At 39.8% G+C, this 26,769-nt stretch overlaps 1 protein-coding gene across 6 annotated transcripts in view; it reads right to left on the bottom strand.

Moving 5' to 3' along the window:
• The window catches only part of FER (tyrosine-protein kinase Fer), a 605,512-nt gene that overhangs the window by 38,632 nt on the left and 540,111 nt on the right, over positions 1-26,769 (bottom strand). For 4 of the 6 annotated variants that reach the window (XM_070082985.1, XM_053776767.2, XM_053776781.2 and 1 more), the window contains 5 exons: positions 22,073-22,111; positions 21,541-21,579; positions 17,996-18,232; positions 5,194-5,388; positions 4,502-4,678 (listed from right to left, as the gene is read on the bottom strand). In XM_070082985.1, the coding sequence (XP_069939086.1) occupies positions 4,502-4,678; positions 5,194-5,388; positions 17,996-18,232; positions 21,541-21,579; positions 22,073-22,111 (687 nt within the window). The remainder of the gene's footprint in view (positions 1-4,501; positions 4,679-5,193; positions 5,389-17,995; positions 18,233-21,540; positions 21,580-22,072; positions 22,112-26,769) is intronic. The other 2 variants (XM_053776788.2, XM_053776795.2) reach the window with 2 other exon arrangements.

The following is a 26,769-nucleotide window of genomic DNA, read 5'->3' as shown; positions in this document are numbered from 1 at the left end:
ATATGAGAGGTTTTTACAAAGTAGAAGTCATGCAAGGAGTGAGGAGTATATGGAGAGAAAAAGAGAGGTTAAGAGAGTGGGAAAGCAATGTAATAAGATAGCAAATGAGAGAGTGGATGAGATGTTATCAACAAATTTTGTTGAAAATAAGAAAAAGTTTTGAAGTGAGATTAATAAAATCTAGGGAAAGAATGGATTTGTTAGTTAAAAATAGGAGAGGAGAGTTATTAAACAGAGAGTTAGAGGTATCAGGAAGATGGAGGAAATATTTTGAGGAATTGTTAAATGTTGATGAAGATAGGGAAGCTGTGATTTCTTGTATAGGGCAAGGAAGAATAGCATCTTATAGGAGTGAGGGAGAACCAGTTGTGAGTGTGGGGGAGGTGTGTGGGGCAGTGAGTAGAATGAAAGGGGGTAAAGCAGCTGGGATTGATGGGATAAAGATAGAAATGTTAAAAGCAGGTGGGGATATAGTTTTGGAGTGGTTAACATTTTTACTAAATAAATGTAGGGAAGAGGGTAAGGTACCTAGGAAATGGCAGAGAGCATGCATAGTTCCTTTGTATAAAGGCAAAGGGGACAAAAGAGAGTGTAAAAATTATAGGGAAATAAGTCTGTTGAGTATACCTGGTAAAATGTATGGCAGAGTTATTATTGAAAGAATTAAGAGTAAGATGGAGAGCAAGATAGCAGATGAACAAGGAGGCTTTAGGAAGTGTAGGGGGTGCGTAGACCAAGTGTTTACAGTGAAACATATAGGTGAACCATATTTAGATAAGGGTAAAGAGGTATTTGTAGCATTTATGAATTTAGAAAAGGCATATGATAGGGTGGACAGGGGGCAACATGGCAGAGGTTGCAAATGTATGGAATAGGAGGTTGGTTATTGAAAGCGGTGAAAAGTTTTTACGAGGATAGTGAGGCTCAGGTTAGAGTATGTAGGTGAGAGGGAGATTATTTCCCAGTAAAAGTAGACCTTAGAGATGTGTGATGTCACCATGGTCATTCAATATATTTATAGACGGAGTTGTAAGAGAAGTGAATGCTCGGGTGTTGGCAAGGGGTGTGGGGATAAAAGATAAAGAATCTAACACAAAGTGGGAGTTGTCACAGTTGCTCTTTGCTGATGACACTGTGCTTTTGGGAGATTCTGAAGAGAAGTTGATGAGTTTGGTAGGGTATGTAAAGAAGGAAATTAAAAGTGAATATAAGAAAGAGTAAGGTGATGAGGATAACAAAAAAATTAGGTAATGGAAGATTGGATATCAGATTGGAGGGAGAGAGTACGAAGGAGGTGAATGTGTTCAGATATTTGGGAGTGCACCTGTCAGTGGATGGGTCTATGAAAGATGAGGTAAATCATAGAGTTGACAAGGGCAAAAAGGGTGAGTGGTGCACTGAGGAGTCTGTGGAGACAAAGAACTTTGTCCATGGAAGCAAAGAGGGGAATGTATGGGAGTATAGTTATGCCATTGCTCTTGTATGCATATGAAGCATGGGTGCTGAATGTTGCAACAAGGAGAAGGCTGGAGGCAGTGGAGATGTCATGTCTGAGGGCAATGTGTGGTGTGAATATTATGCAGAGATATAGTAGTTTGGAAATTAGGAGGTGGTTCAGGATTACCAAAACTATTATCCAGAGGGCTGAGGAGGGATTACTGAGATGGTTTGGACATGTAGAGAGGTTGGAACCAAATAGAATGACTTCGACAGTGTATAAATCTGTAGTGGAGGGAAGGCGGGGTAGGGGTCGGCCTAGAAAAAGTTAGAGGGAGGGGGTAAAGGAGGTTTTGTGTGTGAAGTGCTTAGACTTCCAGCAAGCATGCGTGAGTGTGTTAGATAGGAGTGAATGGAGACAAATGGTTTTTAGAGCTTGACGTGCTGTTGGAGTGTAAGCAATATAACATTTATGAAGGGATTCAGGGAAACCGGCAGGCCGGACTTGATTTCTGGAGATGGTAAGTACAGTGCCAGCACTCTGAAGGAGGAGGGGTGTTGAAGTTGCAGTTTTATAACTGTCGTGTAAGCATGCCTCTGGCGAGACAGTGATGGAGTAAATGATGATGAAAGTTTTTCTTTTTCAGGCCACCCTACCTTGGTGGGAAATGGCCAATGTCCTTTCACCTGCTATTTCATTACTCTTTAACAAACCACTAGAAACTATAGAAACTAGCACTTTCCCGACACTACTCAGGACAGCAAGGGTTACACCAGTATACAAAGGTGGTGACCCCACAGATGTAAATAACTACAGGCTAATATCAAACTTACCATTGCTATCCAAAATCTTTGAGAAACTCGTGCACAAGAGATTATATTAATTTATAACAGTTCAAAGCATCCTCAGCCCCTGCCAATTTGGCTTCAGGAAAAACAGAAGCACAAATGACCAACTGTAAAAATGCTAGACTTGCTTTACACAGCACTGGAAAATAATGAATATCCATTAGGATTCTTTATCAACCAAAGGAAAGCTTTTGATACAGCAGACCATGGCATCCTACTCCACAAACTTCCTTTAGTACTAACAGGTATCAACATGCCTCTATTAACCCTTTCAGGGTCCAGAGGCCAAGTCTCAGAATGACAGCCAGGGTCCAAGAATTTTCAAAATAAAAAAAAATTTCTTACAGAATTAAAGATAATATTTTTCTATAGGTAATAAAACAAAAAAATCTGTTCAGTACTTTCCAAGATATAGAGGCGTGAAGTTGACCCTCAATGACCGGGTGGCGGCAACTTCTGTAAAGTTGCATATTTTTATTTTACTTTTTAGTTACTTTTTTCTTTTCTTTTCTTTTTTTTTTCAGTAATGTTTGTGGCCTGATAGACCAATATAGTAATGCATAATGTATATATGTACACTCGTTGTATTCAACACAATAACTGCACTAATATTTTCATCATTATTTTATTTACAATAATTGTTTACAACAAAAAACATGCAAAAAATGTTGTATATTAGTACAATGGACCCCCGGTTATCGTAATTAATCCATTCCAGAGAGAGTGACTAAACCTGAATCTGACGATTTCCGAATTCATTTTCCCCATAAGAAATAATGTAAATCCAATTAATCCGTTCCAGACACCCAAAAGTATTAAAATAAATATTTTTTTTTACATGAAATATACATTTACCTACACAGAAAACAATGAGACATGCAGAATAAAACAATAATAAAATGACACTTACCTTTATTGAAGACTTGTTGATGAGTGATGAGACAGGAGGAGGGGAGAGAATGGAGGTGTACTATTGTTAAGAAGGGGAATCCCCTTCCATAATGACTTCAGGTACCAAGTCCTTTTCCAGGGTTACTTCCCTTCTTTGTTTTTTAATGCCACTAGGACCAGCTGGAGAGTCACTGGACCCTTGTCACTCAAAAAAGTGTTCCGGAGAGGTCTGTATCCGGTGTTCCTTTAAAATTTCCCTAAAATGGGACATGACATTGTCACTGTACATGTATTTTTAACATTTTTTAAACAGTTGGCAGATAGCAAAATATCAGAATCTTCTGGAAGAGTTCCATATTTTTGGGCCTTTTTACTTGCACAGAGTTTCTACTCAGGTTGAGTCAAACATAAGGGATATCGGAGAACTTTGTTTCTTGTACTATGTCTATGAATTGTATTCCAGCTCTCTACACCAAGCTTTAGGGCTGGGTTTATATTTGTATTAAGTCTGTTGTATATATAGTATGCACAACTGTAATAAAATAATATAATCAAACCTGAAAGGGTCACACAGTGCTAGTGGGAGCTTGTGCTTAAGGAGGAATATGCAGAGGTTAGTGGGGGGAGGGGAGAATGCAAGAGGTAAATTAAAATCAAGTATGGTGCAATAAGTTAGTATCTGCTAAAAAGTCAAAGAGTGTATGTATGTGTCAAAGGTGTTACTTTGAACAAAAAGGTTAGTTGAAGTGTGTTGGGGTGAGGGAAATGTTGAAAGTGAATTCTGCATGTCCACTGATGGACAGGACAATCTACTAAGCTATGGTGAACTGACAGTGCAGCCTGACAGTCCTTGCTGAGGAGGGAGAGTGCAGTCTCACAAGCATGACAGCAGTGAGAAGATAGCCAGAAACCCAAATGTAGTGTAACAGAAAACAATTTATTGTGGACCAACTTGGACCGCCAATATTGCTAGTGGTGGCAAAGTTGATGAGATCACTGACAAATAGTCTGTGAAAAGAATACCCCTGTGTGTAATTGGGAGGTCATGAACAACTGACCAAGTGGCTGAATCTGCCTGATTGTTACACTAGACATCAATGAGTCCAGGAACCCAGCAAAAAACGGCATGAGGGGGAAGGAATTCTGAATGGCCTGTATTGCATTGTAGGTGAGGACTAACCAAATAGGACTATCAAGCATTGAAATAACTAGTGAAAAATGTGAAGAAGAGATTATAAGAAATCTTATGAAGGAAAACCTTGTAAAATATATAGAGGGAAAAATAGTAATATTTTTCTAGAACAAAATACAATAATGAACTCACCCTGCCTATTTTGTCTCTCAACTCGACATCATCATTATTTAATTCCCATCGTTCACGGAAGATGGGGGTTCGCAGTATAGCACCTGACTTGTTTGTGACTGGTAGACCACAGCTGTGCTGGTGAAGGATTAACTCCTGGATGGTTGGGAAGGCTGGACCCTCAAACCTGTAGTGACCCTTACAAGAGACATAAAAATTGTACTCTTCTGCATTAAACACACTGTACAGCCTCTCCTCACTTAATGATGGAGTTCTGTTCCTAAGACCACATCAGTAAACAAATTCATTGCTAAGCGAGGAGCATGTTATAATGGTAGTGGGTTTGTGTCAACCATCTTTGATATTGTTTTAATGTCACCTTTACACCATTTATAATAATTTTAGTATATTTTTAAATGTTTATACAGTAGTGCACTGTACATTGTAGTAAACAGAATAGAGAAAATCAGCTCTAATATACATTATTTAGGTATGCATCTTGGACAGAGAGCCCATCGTAAATCTGAGCTATCGGTAAACGAGTATGTCACTAAGTGAGGAGAGGCTGTATTTAAACAAATGAAACTTAATTATTCTTAACATTCATTCTGAAATACGTACAGTACTGTACTGCAAAACAACATTATACAAATATTAAAATGTTATATAAGGCTATATGAAAAATAAAAAAATGCAGAAACAAAATGTTGTACCTCAGGTGTAGTCTGAACTATGAAGTGCTTATGAGTGCCCCAGCAGACTGAGAGAACAATCTGTTGTTCATCATTGCGTGTGGTCTCTCTTACTAGATAATTGCCCTCATTGACCAGTAATCGTACCACCTCCTCTCGTGGTAGTACGCCATGGAACCATGGTTCATCCTCTAAGCAACGATCTGGATCGTATGTCTGCAAAGATAAAACATTACCTATCAGTAATTAAGTAGGGATTAAATATGCACAATGAAATAAGTTTCACCCATATTCTGTAAAGATTTAAAACTTTGGGTCAAATCTGGAAGGATACAATATTTGAAGTTAGAATGTTAGGATTATCAATGATACAATTTTTCCACTAATTTGTAATGAAAGTTTATTTATATATTACTGAGCTGAAAATAACTCAGTTGTTTTCTCCCAATGGATTATTCAAACAGGCTTGTCTGCAAAACATATCGTCAGACAATCATTCAAACCTGCAATTTCTCAGACTCACAATCACTTTATTTTATAACCTTGTCCCCCATTTGATATGCACATTTACAAAACACTCGCAGAGAAAACCTGAATGCTCCATTTCTACTACAGGAGAATTTCTCCATAATCACATACAGTACTGTGCAGTGGACCCTTGACCAACGCTGGCATTGTCTAACGTTAAATCCGACTAGCGATACATTTTAAGGCAAAAATTTTGCCTCGACTAGCGCTAAAAAACTCAACCAACGCGATTCGTTCTGTCCGAGATGCGTCCACTTGTGGCCAGTGTTTACAAGCCAGCCAGCCGCCGCGGTTCCATCCAAACACACAATCGGAACATTTCATATTATCACAGCGTTTGTAGTGATTGCACCTGCAAAATAAGTCACCATGGGCCCCAAAAAAGTTTCTAGTGCCAACCCTACAGCAAAAAGGGTGAGAATTACTATGGATAGGAAGAAAGAGATCATTGCTAAGAATGAAAGTGGAGTGCGTGTCTCCGAGCTGGCCAGGTTGTACACAAAACCCCAATCAACCATCGCTACTATTGTGGGCACGAAAACGGCAATCAAGGAAGCTGTTCTTGCCAAAGGTACAACTATGTTTTCGAAACTGAGATCGCAAGTGATAGAAGATGTTGAGATTATTATTATTATAATCAAGGGGGAAGCGCTAAACCCGGAGGATTATACAGCGCCTGGGGGGGGATGTGGAAGGCATTCAGGCTTAATTCGGGGAACTGGAGCACAGATCCAATTCCCTAAATCAAGAGCCCCTCACCAACATCAAGGAACCTTCCTTGAGGGGAGAAGATGTTGAGAGACTGTTATTGGTGTGGATAAACGAAAAACCGATAGCAGGAGATAGCATCTCTCAAGCAATCATATGTGAAAAGGCTAGGAAGTTGCATGACGATTTAATTAAAAAAATGCCTGCAACTAGTGGTGATGTGTGCTAATGCTAGTGGTAACTGCAAAGTGAAGTCTTTATTGGTGTATCACTCTGAAACTCCCAGAGTGTTCAGGAAAAACAATGTCCTCAAGGACTTGACATCTCAAGTCCTAATGGAAGGGGATTCCCCTTCTAAACACTAACACCATCCACACTCTCCCCTCCTCCCATCCCATCAATCATCACCAGATCTTTATTAAAGGTAAGTGTCAATTATTCTATTGTTATTAATCTATTGTTATTGTTGTTATTGTAATTATTCTATTGCATTAAACTTAATATTTCAAACCATACCCCGGCCGGGACTGAACCCGCGGTCTGAGAGTCTCAAAACTCCAGACCGTCGCGTTAGCCACTAGACCAGCTAGCCACAATAAGATTCGTCCAACTAGGTATATTTCTGCACCATAGGAAGGTTAGCACAGGCACCACTGTGACCACAAATGCAAGTTTTTACAGATGAATCTCCAGCTAGCGTGGCCGTGGCGAACTCTACCTCAAGTCCCCTCACTGCCATCAACATGACTCACGAAATCGTAATGACACGATTGCAAACAAACCATATCCCGGGCGGGATTGAACCCGCGGTCAGAGAGTCTCAAAACTCCAGACCGTCGCATTAGCCACTAGACCAGCTAGCCACAATAAGATTCGTTCAACTAGGTATATTTCTACACCATAGGAAGGTTAGCACAGGCACCACTGTGACCACAAATGCAAGTTTTTACAGATGAATCTCCAGTTAGTGTGGCCGTGACGAACTCTAGCTCAGGTCCCCTCATTGCCGTCAACATGACTCACGAAATCGTAATGACACGATTGCAAACAAACCATACCCCCACGGGTTCAATCCCGGCCGGGGTATGGTTTGTTTGCAATCGTGTCATTATGATTTCGTGAGTCATGTTGATGGCAGTGAGGTTACTTGAGCTAGAGTTCGTCACGGCCACGCTTGCTGGAGATTTGTCTGTAAAAACTTGCATTTGTGGTCACAGTGGTGCCTGTGCTAACCTTCCTATGGTATAGAAATATACCTAGTTGGACAAATCTTATTGTGGCTAGCTGGTCTAGTGGCTAACGCAATGGTCTGGAGTTTTGAGACTCTGACCGCGGGTTCAATCCCGGCCGGGGTATGGTTTGTTTGCAATCGTGTCATTACGATTTCGTGAGTCATGTTAATATTTCATGTGGTAAAAAAATTTTTTCATACTTTTGGGTGTCTTGCATGGATTAATTTGATTTCCATTATTTCTTATCGGGAAAATTAACTCGACTAACGATAATTTTGACTAATGATGAGCCCTCAGGAACAGATTAATATCGTTGGTCGAGGGTCCACTGTATTTCCTAAGTACTGTACTGTATTTCTAAAGGAAAAATACCCCCTCCAACAATTCATACAAGATTATATATTTCTTCCAAAAACTTATACTCTGAGGGACTGATGTCATTCAGCAACCCATCCTCAAACAGCAATGTTCATATCTAAAGCATTTGTTTTGTAACCCTTTGACTGTTTCCAGTCGTATATATATATCTTATGAGCCAGTTTTTTTGACTTATTTATACTCCAAAATTCTAGTGGCTTCAAATCAAGCAGGAGAAAGCTGGTAGGCCCATATGTGAGAGAATGGGTCTGTGTGATCAGTGTGCACAGTATAAAAAAAATCCTGCAGCACGCAGTGCATAATGAGAAAAAAAAAATGACCGTGTTTTTGGATTAAAATGCTGACTTTGAGGTGTATTTTCGTATATCATTTATGGTTGTATTCTTGTTTTCTTGGTCTCATTTGATAGAATGGAAGACATATTACAGAAATGGAGATGATTTTGATTGGTTTCACGATGAAAAGGCGTTGAAATTGAGCTCAAAGTAGCAGATATGTTTGATGTTTGCCGATGTTCAAGAGTAACAAATGATGTCATTTTCCAATAAGCGTCCAATTAGCCATTCTAATACACAGTCATGAATGGGTTGACATTATTTATACAATTATTACAATAATCCAGTAGTCTGCATAACAGTAAATCTTCTATTTTTTGTGTGTGTGAATAAAAATTCAAAATAGAAAGCAAGAGTAATATAAGAGGGCCTGGAGATGTGACTGATGAACAGAGAAAATGTTATTTTAGTGCCAGGAATGTCTACATTATTCATTCTGGACCCTATTTTGAAATTGGCATCTTTTTTAATTTGCATGAAATTGACCAAATTGCCAATTTCTGACCACTTTATTGGGTAGTTGAAGTCGGTAAATGGGCTATTTCTTGTACTCAATCGATAGAACAAATGGAGTTCTAAAGAAACAGCCATGAGCTTGGTTGACTGGAACAATGGAATTGGCCGAAAATAGCGCTCAAAGTGGGCGATATCATTGATGCGTAAATATCGCCGAGATCGCAAACTTCGCGAGAGCATAATTCCATAAGTTTTCCATCAAATTTCGTACTTTGGGTGTCATTACCATTGGGAAAAGATTCTCTATCATTTCATAGGAAGAAATAATTTTATTTTTAAATTCTTTGACACTGAGAGCAACTTTGTGAGCAGGGGTGTCGACAGTCAAAGGGTTAACATATCCGCCATCTCCCACTGAGGTAGGGTGACCCCTAAAAAGAAGAACAAACACAACTTTAAAATGTTCTTCAATATAAATTAAGTACTAAATATGTGAGTTGTTACTAGTCCCTTGCTCACAGTATTTTAGCTCCCTTTTATAACACATACAGTTTAGGGAAGAAGGATTCTTCTTCACTTCCCCATGAAAATGATATCAAAACAAGAATTATTAAGAAAACAGAGATGGGTGTGTATACACATACATGTACATGTATGTGTAGTATGAACTAGGTGTAAGTAGAAGTAGCAAGATGTAGGTACTTGTTACCTTGAGTGTTTAAGAGACAGAGAGAAAATACACCAGCAGTCCTACAATTGTGTAAAACAATTACAGGTTTCTGTTTCACGTTCATGTGGCAGGATGGTAGTACCTTCCTCAGTGGTTGCTGTTTACCAACCTACTACCAAGTAAAGCATTTATGTGCCTCAATTTCTGAACAATCTAAAATTAAATACAGCATATATTACTTTAGGCTTTCTTACTTGAGTGAACCTAAATTATTCTAGATTTACATACAGTTAACTATCAATAAAAAATTCCATAAACTGGGGTAATAATGGAATGCAGTACAGTAGGGCCCTGCTTTACAGCATTCTGCTAATACTGACATTTCAAATTACCTACCTGGAGTTAACCTGGAGAGAGTTCCGGGGGTCAACGCCCCCACGGCCCGGTCTGTGACCAGGCCTCCTGGTGGATCAGAGCCTGATCAACCAGGCTGTTACTGCTGGCTGCACGCAATCCAACGTATGAGCCAAAGCCCGGCTGGTCAGGTACCGACTTTAGGTGCTTGTCCAGTGCCAGCTTGAAGACTGCCAGGGGTCTATTGGTAATCCCCCTTATGTATGCTGGGAGGCAGTTGAACAGTCTCGGGCCCCTGACACTTACTGTATTGTCTCTTAACGTGCTAGTGACACCCCTGCTTTTCATTGGGGGGATGTTGCATCGTCTGCCAAGTCTTTTGCTTTTGTTGTGAGTGATTTTTGTGTGCAAGTTCAGTACTAGTCCCTCTAGGATTTTCCAGGTGTATATAATCATGTATCTCTCCCGCCTGCATTCCAGGGAATACAGGTTCAGGAACTTTAAGCGCTCCCAGTAATTGAGGTGTTTTATCTCCTTTATACGCACTGTGAAGGTTCTCTGTACATTTTCTAGGTCAGCAATTTCACCTGCCTTGAAAGGTGCTGTTAGTGTGCAGCAATATTCCAGCCTAGATAGAACAAGTGACCTGAAGAGTGTCATCATGGGCTTGGCATCCCTAGTTTTGAAGGTTCTCATTATCCATCCTGTCATTTTTCTAGCAGCTGCAATTGATATAATGTTATGGTCCTTGAAGGTGAGATCCTCCAACATGATCACTCCCAGGTCTTTGAAGTTTGTTTTTCGCTCTATTTTGTGGCCGGAATTTGTTTTGTACTCTGATGAAGTTTTGATTTCCTCGTGTCTACCATATCGGAGTAATTGAAATTTCTCATCATTGAACTTCATATTGTTATCTGCAGCCCACTGAAAGATTTGGTTGATGTCCGCCTGGAGCCTTGCAGTGTCTGCAATGGAAGACACTGTCATGCAGATTCGGGTGTCATCTGCAAAGGAAGACACGGTGCTGTGGCTGACATCCTTGTCTATGTCAGATATGAGGATGAGAAACAAGATGGGAGCGAGTACTGTGCCTTGTGGAACAGAGCTTTTCACCGTAGCCGCCTCGGACTTTACTCTGTTGACTACTACTCTTTGTGTTCTGTTTGTGAGGAAATTATAGATCCATCTACCAACTTTTGCTGTTATTCCTTTAGCACGCATTTTGTGCGCTATTATGCCATAGTCACATGACCAAAACTCCCACCTGACTTTCTAGTACGGTCACCATGCCCCACCCGTTTTGTTTACATTCTCTGTGAGCTTCGTGTCTCTCCATTATGTCTGGAAACTTTCCAAAATTTCAAGTGTTTTAAAGTTATTTCATGTTTTATGTACACTCTGATAATTATACCTATGTGTACCTGTACCTAAATAAACTTACACACTGTGCTAGTGTGCAAGTACACATTAACCCATAAACAGTCCAAACGTATACTATATATGTACGTTCTTACTGCTAGTGCCCCAAACGTAAATACACGTTTTATTTTTACTTCCTCCAAATTTGGCAAGATTGGCCTGAGATGCCTGGTCAGCATAGAATGGGTCTTAACATTTGGTGTGCGCCATATTAAAAAAAATCTGGGACCACTTAGTACCATGTGGAAGCGCCAGTTATACTGAGCGCCAGCTAGAGCAAACAGTGGGGCAAACACCAAGGATTCACTGACGTAATGTCATATTAACACTCCCCCTCTAAGAGGAAAGTGATGTTAACCCCAAGTTTAGGGTCTGTCTATCTGTCTCTGTCCATTTCTGTCTATCTCTGTCTGTCTCTGTCTATCTGTCTCACGGGTACACACAAATACAATTATACACAGTGTAAATTACCTAGGATAACCTAAAAAATCCAAAGTGCTATACTGTGCTTGTAGATATAATGCATAAGAATACCTATTGGCTCTCTCAGAGACAGACAGAGAGACAAGTAGAGAGATGGAAAGAGACGAGCAGACAGAGAAATAAGAAACAGAGACAGATAATCAGAGATACAAGCTCATCAAATGTCATTCCTTATCTCTGCACCCTCACTGGCGCACATCAAACGTCATGGCTTATCTCCTCTTATCTCTGCACTATCTCATCTTATCTCTGCACCCTTGCTGGCATCCATCAAATGTCATTTTATATCTGATCTTATCACTACCCTCCCAGATGCTTGTCACTGACCACTTGTCTTACACATTGCTTCAAGGAAATTTCGTTCTTCCTCCTCCTCCTCCTCCTCCTCCTCTTCCTCCTCCTTCCTTCTTCTTTTTCTATATTCCCGTGTATCCAAAACATTGCTGGGACCTATAAATACTTTGTACGTATATATTCCTAGACATTAGTAAATGACCAAGGCAGGTGTTATGTCCACCTGTCAATGTGTTTGTGACAATTTGAGTACAATTTCAGTACCTAATATTAGTGTCAGAACAATGATTGGTTATGAAATGACAAGAACTACAATATATTATCAGAACAAAAATTATATAAAATAATATAAAAATGAGAAAAAATGGTATATCGGCAATACTTCTGCAAGCGGCAGGACTCTATGTTGCCATCAGGTGAGCATTAATTAAGTGCCAATTTTGTAGCCTCATATCTCAGTAAGTACTGACCCTAATTTTTTTATTTTAATCCTATAACACTTAGAAAATGTGCTCTATATTTTCATTAAAAAATTATTTTTTTATTTTTCAAAATATTCGGGGCACTGGGGTAGTGAACATATATGTATGCTTGGACCATTTACAGGTTAAAATCACTAAGAGTGCCTTATTAGTCTTGAAGATGCCATATTAATAATGATAATAATACATAATAATAGTCACTCTGAGGCACATTAAATGTTGTATATTATGTTAATACATATAGGCATTTTCATTAAACCATCGATGACATTTTTTCAAAATTATATATATGTACATAATAAACATGTTATGTAACATATAAACATGATAAATACACCCCATAGTAGAATAAATTAACATAATGAAATTTTTTCCAGCAGGCTAGTCAGAGTGTCGGAAAGAATAACGTTTTCTCTAGTTCAACACGAAAGAAAATGTGTACACAATAGTATTACTGGGGGTAACTGAAGAAAATTGTCCTTTTCATATGCTTTCACTCAGAGCATCAGCCCTTCTAAAAATAGTGTTACATGGGAATAGGAGTGTTGCTCTTTATTCATTCTACATTACCAACATGGAGACAACTTGTACACAACGTAAAGTGTTTGTATTATGGTATAATACAAACGTGTATAAACCAAAACCAGATGCGTTCATCTCTTTGTTTACATCGCACCTCTCTCTCCTCTCTCGTTTACTCCTTCTTCCTCTCTCTCTCTCGTTCATTCGTTTTACCTCGTTTACTTACCTCTCACTGTACATTAAGACTACAAATATTTTAAGGTAAGTAATGATTGTACTCTATATGCATTTTCTCACTCTGGAGTGTTTTAAATGCCGTATTATATTATATGTCGGTGGGGTGGCCTGGCGTGGCTGGCTACCATACCTCCCACACCTGACTTCCTACAAACAAATACTACTCACCCCTCACCCTACATTAAGACTACAAATATTTTAAGGTAAGTAATAAATGTATTGCATATGCATTATATTGCTTTGGGGCACTTTAAATGTTATAGTGTATTATGTGTGGGTGGGGTGGCCTGGCTGGCTACCATACCTCTCACACCTGACTTCCTACAAACAAATATTACTCACCCCACACCCTACATGAAGACTACAAATATTTTAAGGTAAGTAATGAGTGTACTGTGTGTATTTTACTTTTTATTGTTTTTAATGCCTAGTTTTATTGCTAACTTAATATATGTCAGTGTAAACTTGTTATCTGACATTTATATGCCAATAATAACCCAACAAAAAGCCACAGTAAGAATTATCACACAATCCAATGCTAGGTAACACACCCCCACCCTTCAAAGACCTATGCTTACTCACTGTTCATAACACCCACACTTACTACTCTGCAATCTACATTTACAGAACCATAAATTCCAATATTAACCCTGAACTAAAACACTTTCCTGATAGTTGTGACAGAACCCATAGACATAATACCAACACAAACATCTCTATGACATTACTCGTGTCCGGCTAAATGTATATAAAAATTCAATGTACATAAAAGGGCCTAAAATCCAGAACTCCCTGCCTGAAAATTCTAGAACTGTCGACTCAACCACCATTTTCAAATGCACTGTTTAAAAACACTTCATCTCCCTAACACACCCCACCGATAGCTAACACACCCCACCGATAGCTAACACACCCCACCGATAGCTAACACACCCCACCAGTAGCTAACACACGCCACCAGTAGCTAACACACCCCACCGGTAGCTAACACACCCCACCGATAGCTAACACACCCCACCGGTAGCTAACACACGCCACCGGTAGCTAACACACGCCACCAGTAGCTAACACACGCCACCAGTAGCTAACACACGCCACCGGTAGCTAACACACCCCACCGATAGCTAACACACCCCACCAGTAGCTAACACACGCCACCGGTAGCTAACACACCCCACCAGTAGCTAACACACCCCACCGGTAGCTAACACACCCCACCGGTAGCTAACACACCCCACCGGTAGCTAACACACCCCACCGGTAGCTAACACACCCCACCAGTAGCTAACACACCCCACCGGTAGCTAACACACCCCACCAGTAGCTAACACACCCCACCGGTAGCTAACACACCCCACCGGTAGCTAACACACCCCACCGGTAGCTAACACACCCCACCGGTAGCTAACACACCCCACCAGTAGCTAACACACCCCACCGGTAGCTAACACACCCCACCGGTAGCTAACACACCCCACCGGTAGCTAACACACCCCACCGGTAGCTAACACACCCCACCGGTAGCTAACACACCCCACCGGTAGCTAACACACCCCACCGGTAGCTAACACACCCCACCGGTAGCTAACACACCCCACCAGTAGCTAACACACGCCACCGGTAGCTAACACACCCCACCAGTAGCTAACACACCCCACCGGTAGCTAACACACCCCACCGGTAGATAACACACCCCACCGGTAGCTAACACACCCCACCGGTAGCTAACACACCCCACCGGTAGCTAACACACCCCACCGGTAGCTAACACACCCCACCGGTAGCTAACACACCCCACCGGTAGCTAACACACCCCACCGGTAGCTAACACACCCCACCGGTAGCTAACACACCCCACCGGTAGCTAACACACCCCACCGGTAGCTAACACACCCCACCGGTAGCTAACACACCCCACCGGTAGCTAACACACCCCACCGGTAGCTAACACACCCCACCGGTAGCTAACACACCCCACCAGTAGCTAACACACCCCACCGGTAGCTAACACACCCCACCAGTAGCTAACACACCCCACCGGTAGCTAACACACCCCACCGGTAGCTAACACACCCCACCAGTAGCTAACACACCCCACCGGTAGCTAACACACCCCACCGGTAGCTAACACACCCCACCGGTAGCTAACACACCCCACCGGTAGCTAACACACCCCACCGGTAGCTAACACACCCCACCGGTAGCTAACACACCCCACCAGTAGCTAACACACCCCACCGGTAGCTAACACACCCCACCGGTAGCTAACACACCCCACCGGTAGCTAACACACCCCACCGGTAGCTAACACACCCCACCGGTAGCTAACACACCCCACCGGTAGCTAACACACCCCACCGGTAGCTAACACACCCCACCGGTAGCTAACACACCCCACCAGTAGCTAACACACCCCACCGGTAGCTAACACACCCCACCGGTAGCTAACACACCCCACCAGTAGCTAACACACCCCACCAGTAGCTAACACACCCCACCGGTAGCTAACACACCCCACCGGTAGCTAACACACCCCACCGGTAGCTAACACACCCCACCGGTAGCTAACACACCCCACCGGTAGCTAACACACCCCACCGGTAGCTAACACACCCCACCGGTAGCTAACACACCCCACCGGTAGCTAACACACCCCACCGGTAGCTAACACACCCCACCGGTAGCTAACACACCCCACCAGTAGCTAACACACCCCACCGGTAGCTAACACACCCCACCGGTAGCTAACACACACTACCAGTAGCTAACACACCCCACCGGTAGCTAACACACCCCACCGGTAGCTAACACACCCCACCGGTAGCTAACACACACCACCGGTAGCTAACACACCCCACCGGTAGCTAACACACCCCACCGGTAGCTAACACACCCCACCGGTAGCTAACACACACTACCAGTAGCTAACCACATGAAAACTATCTTAGCTTGCACATATCCAAAACAAAATACAAATACACTTATTTGATATCTGTGACTTCCCCTAATTTACACTAATTTACACTATGTCAACATAAAATTCTGAATCTAGCTTTTGCTACATGATTCTTAAGCTAGTCATAAGGTTGTCTAAGACACTCCATTCTGGAGCATTAATAGAAACTGTATCATGCCAAGATGAGACCATTCCTATTAACCCTTTGACTGTCACAAGCCCCTTTCTGAAACTGTCATTCTATGTCGAAAAATTTTTGGAAAAAAAAAAAAAAAATTATGAAATGATAATCTTTTCCAGATGGTAATGACACCAAAAGTACGGAATTTGGTCGAAAACTCACGGAATTACGCTCCCGCGAAGTTAGCGGTCTCGGCGACATATACGCATCGGCAATTTTGCCGATTTTGAGCCCTGATTTTGGCCAATTCCGTTGTTCAAGTTGACCAAACTCATAGCTATTTCTTTAGAACTCCATTTTTTCTATCAATTGAGTACAAGAAACTGCCCATTTACTGATTTGAACTACCCAATAAAGTGGTCAGAATTTGGCAATTTGGCCAATTTCACTCAAATTAAAAAAGATGCCAATTTCAAAATAGGGTCCAGAATAAACAATGTAGACATTCTTGGCATTAAAATAACATCCTTTATTCATTAGTCATGTCTCTAGGCCCCCTCTTATGTTACCACTGCTTTCTATTTTGATTTTTTATTCATACAAAAAATACAAAATTTACTATTATGCAGACTACTGCATTATTGTAAAAATGGTATAAATAATATCAGTGCACTAGTGAAAGAATATTAGACTCCCCAGTTGACGTGTATTGGACATTTGGTGTGATTTGCTTACTCTTGAACATTGGTAAAAATCGAACATTTCCACTACTTTGAGCTCAATTTCAAGGTCATTTTCATAGTGAAACTAATCAAAATCATCTATATTTCTGTAATATGTTTTCCATTTTATCACATGAGACCATGAAAACGTGAATACAACAATAAATACTATACGAAAACACGCCTCAAAGTCGGCGTTTTAATCCAAAAAAACGGTCAGAGTTTGCTGCAGGATTTTTTTTATGTGGTGCACACTGGCCACACAAACCCATTCTCTCACATGTGGGCCTACCAGCTTTCTCCTGCTTGATTTGAAGCCGCTATAATTATTGAGTATATATACGTCCGAAACACTAGCTCGTAAGACGTATATATACGACAAAAACAGTCAATGGGTTAATTGAAAAACTAATTGTTAATTTTTTAAATGTGTTGAACTACCTCACTTTTGTAAATTTAGCTACCTCACTTTAATACCAGTATGATTCATAACCTGTGTCAATATAGAGTAAGAAATAGTATTAGTCTGCCCGAAATGCCTAGGCATACCTAGGCATATTAGTGGCCTTCTTTTTAAAAAGTACTTTATTTTATAATTATCTTATAATATGTAAACCACTCATTGTAATCTATACAGAGAAATAAACATTTGAATTTGAATTTGAATTAATAACTGGAAAAAAAGGGCGTTCTGCTTTCCAGTGGTAGCCTGGAACCTAACCTGCCATTTAAGTGGAGCCCTACCGTACATCATTAACAAAACATTGTCACACATACAGTATACAGTACAGCAATCCATCTATAATTTTAATGAATAACCACTAAGGCTCATATTACACAGTTCTGTGTTTTTGGATATTTCAGTTTATTTTGAAGTTGTTATTTCTCCATAATATCTAGAATATCACCTTATTAGGGACACTTACCAATTCTGGTATGCCATTAATTGCTGGAAGATGAACTTCTGCCTGGCCTTCTGCTGACATTTCAGTAAGTGACTGTTGGTCTGGTGCAGAGGTTCTCTCTTCAGTATTAGCTCTGGTGGGGGTGGGTGGTGTGGAAGCAGGTGAAGCACTAGTCTTGCTACGATTGAAAGGTTTGCGAAGTAACTCCTTGATGGCAGCCGAGCGAGTCTTGAGCGAGAGTGAGTCAGAACGCTGGTGCTGTGGCAGAGAAAAATGGTGCAATCATTTTGAAAGAAAACAATGGCTTGGTTCCATCATGTGGTGATAAATTTTGTTTTGGTCTACAACATTTTTCACTACCACCCTTCTCAGAGAAAATGTATGTAATACAGTATACTGTATTGTCTAATTCTTACACTCTCACTACCTGAAATGCTACCGCTAAGCATAACACAAGTGCTGTAAACACATTTGCATGTAATTAGTGCCAACCTTGTCCCATACCTATAACTGTAATTTTTTATAAATAAAAATCTGATTTGATTTGATTTAGTTATATGGAATGTAATAATTAACATGACTGTATCTTTACAGCTCAGTGTACATATGCTTTGACATAGCTTTACCCTAAAATACAGAACAGCATCACATGAGGGTTAATTAAAATGTATTAGGAAAATCCAAATCTCACACACATGAATAACCAACATCAAAAGTAACTTATTAGCAAAATTCCTTGTTGTGGGATGCAGTGTTAACAAAATCAGAATCTACTGTTTTACAGTGACATGCCAAAAATAGTTCCTGAGTATACAAAATAAAACTACATTACAGTACAAACTTCCATAAACACAAATGGCAAATCAGTATTTACCATTTCTACCATCATACGGCCGATTTGTTGAAAAAAAAAAAAAACATTGTGAGTTGTTGAAAGTAGTTTACAGTATGAGAATGCTACAACTGGGTGTAAGGCAGTAATGTTTTGGGTAGGTATTTATACTACAAGGTAGTTTTAAACTACAAGGTAGTTTTAATCACTGTATGAACTTTTGGTGTCACGTTTTGAAGTTTTAAGATTTAGGTAACTGGGAGATTTTTTGGTAAAGTTAAATAGTGAGTATTTAGTTTAGAATGAGTAAGTGGTTTTTGAGAAGAGTCTTAAGTTGATGTTCAGACTGGGAAACTTTAGTATTTACTGGTAATGAATTCCTAATTTTGGGGCCCTTTATGTGCATCGAGTTTTTACACAGTGTGATATGGACATGGGGTACATCAAAAAGAGATCTGTGTCTTGTGTTATGGTCATGTAGTATACCATTCAAACTGTATTAAAATACAGTAAATACACAGTCATACAACTTCTTTAATTTTATATTTTGTCAAAAAAAAAAAAGAATCAAAATCACTTTATTGAAAATACTGTTTAATACAGTATAGTTGACACTTGATCTTATACTGTCTGCTACAAGTTATAAGGTAATACTGTATAGGCTGATCAATCTCTCATATCAAGTGCAAAGACGCTATGAGCCTTGCTTTTAAGTTGCCACTTTTAAAAGCAAATTTTTAACCAAAATAGAGTTTTCATGCATAGTATGTCACAAGAACCAAAAAGCAGTGGGTACTGGCATTAATCATGGAAGTCATATGCTGAAGAAATAAAAAAAATATAGTTCACTTTTGAAAACTTCATTATGTTAAAATAAGATCAGTAACTATTATAAGGGAGTCAATTTCCATACTAGACAAATTAGCATTCAGACCCAGAGGTAGAGTATAGTGCCTGCATTCTGAAGGAGGGATGTGGATGTTGTAGTTCAGAGGGTCACTTGAACTGTGATGTGTGTTAGCTTCTGGCAAGATACCTTTTGAATGAATGATGATGAATGTGTTTTTCTTTTCTTTTTGGGGTCACCTTACCTTGGTGGGACACAACCAGTGTGGTAAAAAAAATAAATGAAAAATTGTATGTTTAAACATGTAAGTCTTTCTCATATGTATTAATTTAACTTCTTTCTTCCACAATTTTCAACCTAAGTAGCACATCCACAGGTGTGTTGGCATATATTTCATGGCAACTAAGGGCAAAATAAAGAAAAAGGTGAGGGAGGTGAACTCAAATAGTTACTGGCTACATTTGCCTGTGACAAAAGAATTATTATATATGTTATCAATACTAGTGACTATGGAATCATTTTAATTGCCTATTATTTCTTCATATGTCAAAAAAAATTACTAAATGTGACAGCTAATTTATTGCTCAAATCAGAATACAATTTTATACAACCTTGACAAAAATTTCATAGTAACTTATCCTTCAGAACTAAAAACATTGTAAAACCATGAGTTAACTTATCCTTGTAACCCTTGGGAACTATTAATGTGGAGAGGTGAAAGATAACCAAGCACCTTCATGTAATCCATTTCCATAAAGTATACTAGTACTCAGCAATAAGTATGTATAACCATTAGCTAGTAACATGAATAGTAAATGGACACACGTGCAATTATTTACTGTAGGAACATTTCACTCTCTAGGAGCTTTATCAAGCCGTAACAGTTTGACAAAGCTCCTGGAGAGTGAAGCGTTGCCACAGTAAAATATCACATCAGTTGCATCTGTGTCCATTTATCTAACATTTTGTCGGAAATTCTACCATTATTACTAATAACATGAAGCAGAGTCAAAATTTCTTAAAATTATGATTGCAATTTTACATCACATAATAACGAATTTTGGGATATGGCCGGTTTGTTAAAAAAAAAAAAATTAATAAGGAAACAGCTTTACCTTTCTCTTCTGATACAGAGTGATGACTCTTTAGCTACCTTTAATCTGTTATTATTTATGAATCGATTTGTATTTTTCAACACTGTTAGTATCTTTGTTTATTATTACTGCATGCTATGTTTATTATTTCTGCATGCTAAACAATTAAAAGAAAAGTTCTTTGCACTAAACATGAATGATATACAATATTCTAAAATTGTGGGAGAGTTAATATTAGTCAAAGGGTAAATACAGTATCTTATAAGATAGTATTAAGGGGTCAGCTGTAAAATCTGTATTCAGTTCATGCTTAATTGTACTGGGTTATGATATAAAATCATTATGAAGAAAATAAAAGTTGACCTTAAAAATTACGTTTAGATGTACCCTCTTCAAACTCTCTTAAGCAGGAGCAAAAATGTGTCTTATATGTCTAAAACACAAGCTATTATGTTTCTACAACACAAAGCCTTTAACTGATCCCCATCCATCAAGCTATTATATTTCTATGAAACAAAGCCTTCAACGATCCCCACTCACCAAGCTATTATATTTCTACAACACAAAGCCTTTAACTGATCCCCATTCATCAAGCTATTATATTTCCAAGAAACAAAGCCTTTAACTGATCCCCACCCACCAGGCTATTATATTTCTACAACACAGATCTATTAATTGATCCCCAATTCACCAACTAATGAATTATCACCATTCATGATATGGGTATCATACACAAAGGAGATGCAGTGTGGGAACATGATGTGGAACACTATATGTACTGTAGTCTACATACCAGAAAATTGAGTGCGAGTATGGAATTGGACTTTAGGCCCTGCAAGTGAAAGCAAATCTTTTTAGCTGCAATGCATTTATATTCAGAGTATGCATTCTTAGTTTATTAGCTTTAGAAATATTTCAAGTTTATAGCGTGAAAAAGATGCAAGTGCTTAAAGTCTCATGTAGAAAGAAACAGTAAAGTCATTGTAAATTTTAAGTATACTGTCAGTACATACTCACAAATGTCCAATACTCTATGTAATTAATAGGCAAAAATTCCACAAAATGTGAAAACAAATCCACAAACAAAAAAATTTCTAAACAAACAAAATTTAACAATTATTAAGGTTATGCAACAAAATTATGCAAATAAAAGACTATAACAAAATTAACAACAAGATTAGATAATATCACAATTATGGTCAATCTATTATACCAGAGCAGTGTGACTAAAACAGATATAAAATACCTAATAACACAGAGAAAAGACTCAGTGAACAGAACAATGATCATAGATACTGTACTTCACAACTACATGTATTACGTACCGCAAAATTCAAGGACAGTAAAGACTTTGACCTGAAACCCTGCAATATGGAGCAGATAATTACCCACTGCATCTTTATCTTTCATTCAAGCTTTGATTAGAGCTATTTCTAATCTCGCCATATTCAACACAGTACATGTATACAGTAAACTACGGTACAGGTTTCCCTTGCTTTATACAGACTCACTATATTCACATTCACTATTATGCAATGCCCCATTTCTATCTGTAATTCTGCATGTACAATACACATTTGCTATATGCAATTGGTCATTCTGCAAAGAGTATTGAACATTCTTATCATGCAGAATTAAGTGTTTATAGCCTGGGTGTGCTACAATGCCCCCAAAAATAAACTGGACCTCCCCTTCATTATCATGAAAATTATTAAAAAGCAGCCATATAAACACTATAGAACAAGAATTGCAATAGTGTACTTGGTATTTATGTTCATATTTTGTTGTCTTTCCCATCTGGGCAGGTTTTCACTGCCCAGCCAGTACCTGACCAACCGGGCTGTGGTTCGTATGTTAGCTTGTATGTGGCCAGCAGTAATAGCCTGGCTGATCAGATCTTGATCCACCATGAGGCCTGGTCTCAGATAGGGCGACGGGGGCGTTGACCCCCGAAACCCTCTCCAGGTAAACTCCATTGCTGCTGGCATTACATTGTAAACCTCAATATTTTTCTCAGCAAGTCAGGGAATAGTCTGGACCTCAGTCCTATTCAGAATGCCTGGAATATCATGAAAAAAAAAAAAAGATGGAATCCTGCCACATTGCATCCACATATCCACACTGTGCCAGCAGCAACAACTCAAGGTTATTTGGGTCAACCAGTTATCCACTGATTACTTCAGGATTCTGAATGAAAGCATGCCCAAACAGCCTCAAGTGGACATCAAGGCCAAGGAGGAGATGACAAAATATTAATGTAAGTACTAAGTATTGCAGATTTTGTTCTGTAATGTTTATATTGCTGCTGTTTAACAATTTTTGTATTAATAAAGGGAGAGATCTGGATTATTCTTTGTGGGAACTGCAAGTACAGCTACCATGGCTCTGGAAAGCATCTACTGTATATAGCGAGGGACACCTGTAGTTTTACCAAACATTTTATTAAAAAGTTGATCAAATAAAAATATTGTATATTGCTTAACAAAACATTATTAGGAAAAAAATTCAACAGCAGCAACACAGAAACTCTTATTATAGTGATGTGTAATGATACACATACACATATAGGTGGGTATACACACTAAAGATTAAAGATTTTATTTCTCTGCAATGGTTACAATGTTTTATTACAATATTGATTTGTTAAGTACAAAGAAAACCACTATCATGCCAGGGAATTTCGGGCAAACTAATCCTAGTACATAATAACTATACTTAAGTCTAGACAAGATGAGAATGGTTAACTTTGTTATAAATCTTTATATTATCTTAATACTAATGTGAGGTAGTCAGGATGGAGGTTTATAAGAATAATAATTTTGAAAGTTGCACATAATAAAAACAATATTACAATTAATGGTTCAAACAGTAATATTTTATGGGTTGGCAGATGTTTTAATAGACTAGAGGTCATATAATACAATATTTGGGAGAGTTGCTTCAAACTGATTAGTTGTTTTGGTTGATTTGGTTAGTATTGAGAAATGAGATGATTTTTAAGCATAGCCCTAAATTTGAACACAGTCAGGGGATCCTTAATCGGTTCAAGTAGTGAATTTCAGATCTTTGGGCCTTTCATGTGCACTGCATTTTTGTATAGTGTGAGACTGACACGAGGGATGTCGAAGAGTGCCTTGTGCCTTGCATTGTGACTGTGCGTTCTGTTGTAGCTGTCAAGGAGAAGTTTAAGCGGAGGGTTTATAATAGAGTTTAATGTTCTGTACATATAAAAGACACATTAATATGAGTGTATGTCTTGTACATTTAGTAGGTTCAGACTTTTAAAAAGTGGTGAGGTGTGCTGTCTGGCACAGGAGTTGGTAATCATACACACAGCAGCTTTTCGTTGGGTTATGAAAGGTTTAAGGTGGTTGGCTTTGGTTGACCCCAGGCACAAATACCATGGGTGAGATAGGGATATATTAAAAGTTGTATAGGGTAAGGAGTGTTGTTTAGGGCACATAGTACTGTATCTTAGAAAGGATGCCTACTGATCTGGAAATTTTCTTAGATATATGCTGGATGTGGGGATGAAATTTAAGATTACAGTCAAGGTGAAAACCTAGAAATTTACCCTTAGTGTGTCTTGTAATGGGGGAACCATTTATCGATATATTAAGTTGGATATTTAAGGCTCTGTTTCCAAACAGCATGAAGTATGTTTACTCAAACATACACACACAGGTCCACACCACACACAACCACACCACACAAAACCACACATCACACATAGCCACACCACACATACAACCACACCACACACACACCATGCCTCACCTTACAAAACCACACCACACCACACACAGCCACATAACCATACAACACATAACCACACCACACCACACACAACCTCACCACACAACCACACCACACACACACACACACACAACACACACCACACCTTACACAACCACATTACACCACACAACCTCACCACACAACCACATTACACCACACAACCTCACCACACAACCACACCACACACAACCACACCACACACAAAACAGGCCAAGTGTCTCTCAATGAGTGCCTTTGCCAACTAGTAACTACTACTATCTACTTATACACACTTACCCACACACCACACTTACACTTGCACACATGCTTACATTTACATGCACATAAGAGAGGCCAAGTGTCTTTCTTAGTGACAAGAGCCTTTGTAGACAGTAGGCCTACCTAGTGGGTAGGCCTAGTGTCTACAAAGACCTGATCAACCAGGTTGTTACTGCTGGCCTGGTTGATCAGGCCAGCAGATGACAAATGGAAACTAACACACACACATACAGCTGTGAATCACCCCTACAAGAACATATAGGTACACACAAACACACACAAAACTCTGATGGAATAATAAATAAGTGGGAGGAGTGGCACGAAAGAGTCAAAGAGGCATCACCGGATTTCACAGCCCTCACAGAAACCAAGCTCACAGGGATGATAACAGATGCCATCTTTCCAACAGGATATCAGATCCTGAGGAAAAACAGAGGAAACAGAGGGGGGTGGAGGAATGGCACTGCTGGTCAAAAACCGATGGGATTTTGATGAGCTGGAGAGAGGAGACAGAGGAGAAGCAAGAGATTACATAATACTAACACTTCAGTCTGGAGGTCCCAAGGTGGTAATTGCTGTGATGTATAACCCACCACAGAACAGCAGGAGGCCAAGGCAAGAATATGATGAGAGTAATAGAGCAATGGTTGACACACTAGGTGAAGTGGCCAGAAGGGCTCATGCAAGCAGGGCAAAGCTACTGATCATGGGTGACTTCAACCATAAGGAAGTCAATTGGGAGAACTTGGATCCACACTGAGGCCAAGAAACGTGGAGGGCTAAGATGATGGAGGCGGTACTGGAACACCTCATGTGCCAACATGTAAGGGACACTACCAGAGAGAGAGGAGAGGAGAGGAGAGGATGAAACAGCAAGATTGGACCTAGTATTCAAATTGAGTAGTGCAGATACTGAGAACAGCACATATGAAAGACCCCTGGGGGGCAGTGATCATGTGGTTTTAAGCTTCGAATATACAGTAGAGTTACAAGTGGAGGGGGAAGCAGGAAGGGCTGGACGAATGAAGCCAAACTACAAGAAAGGGGACTACGCAAGCATGAAGAACTTCCTCAACAGGGTTCAGTGGGACAGAGAACTGGCAGGGAAGTCAGTAGACGAGATGATGGAATATGTAACAACGATATGCAAGGAAGCTGAGGAGAGGTTTGTACCCAAGGGTAACAGGAATAATGAAAAAGCCAGGATGAGCCCATGGTTCACCCAAAGGTGCAGGAAGGCCAAAACCAAGTGTGCTAGGGAATAGAAGAAGTATAGAAGGCAAAGGATCCAGGAGAATAAGGAGACCAGTCATAGAGCCAGAAATAAATATGCACAGGTAAGACGGGACACCCAAAGGCGATATGAGAATGACACAGCAGTGAAAGCTAAATGTGACTCAAAACTGTTGTACAGCCACATCAGGAGGAATACAACAGTCAAGGGCTAGGTAATCAGGCTGAGGAAGGAAGGAGGGGAGGTCACAAAAAACGACTGCAAATTATGTGAGGAGCTCAACAGGAGATTCAAAGAAGTGTTCACAGAGGAGACAGAAGGGCCTCCAGAAAGTCAGAGTGGTGGGGTACACCATCAAGTCTTGGACACAATACATACAACCGAGGAAGAAGTGAAGAGGCTGTTAAGCGAGCTAGACACCTCAAAGGCGATAGGGCCAGATAACATCTCTCCATGGGTCCTGAGAGAGGGAGCAGAGGCGCTTTGTGTACCACTAACAACCATCTTCAACACATCTATCAAAAAAGGATGACTACCGGAAGTATGGAAGACAGCAAATGTAGTCCCAGTCTTTAAAAAAGAAGACAGACATGAAGCATTGAACTACAGACCAGTGTCACTGACATGTATAGTATGCAAAGTCATGGAAAAAATTATCAAGAGGAGTAGTAGTGGAGCAACTAGAAAGGAATGAGCTTATCAACGACAGCCAGCACAGCTTCAGAGATGGGA

This window comes from Cherax quadricarinatus, chromosome 1 (genome assembly GCF_038502225.1).
Source record: "Cherax quadricarinatus isolate ZL_2023a chromosome 1, ASM3850222v1, whole genome shotgun sequence".
Classification (NCBI taxonomy): Eukaryota; Metazoa; Arthropoda; class Malacostraca; order Decapoda; family Parastacidae; genus Cherax; species Cherax quadricarinatus.
The sequence above is the reverse complement of the archived record's forward strand: the minus strand, read 5'-3'. Positions and strand labels throughout refer to the sequence as shown.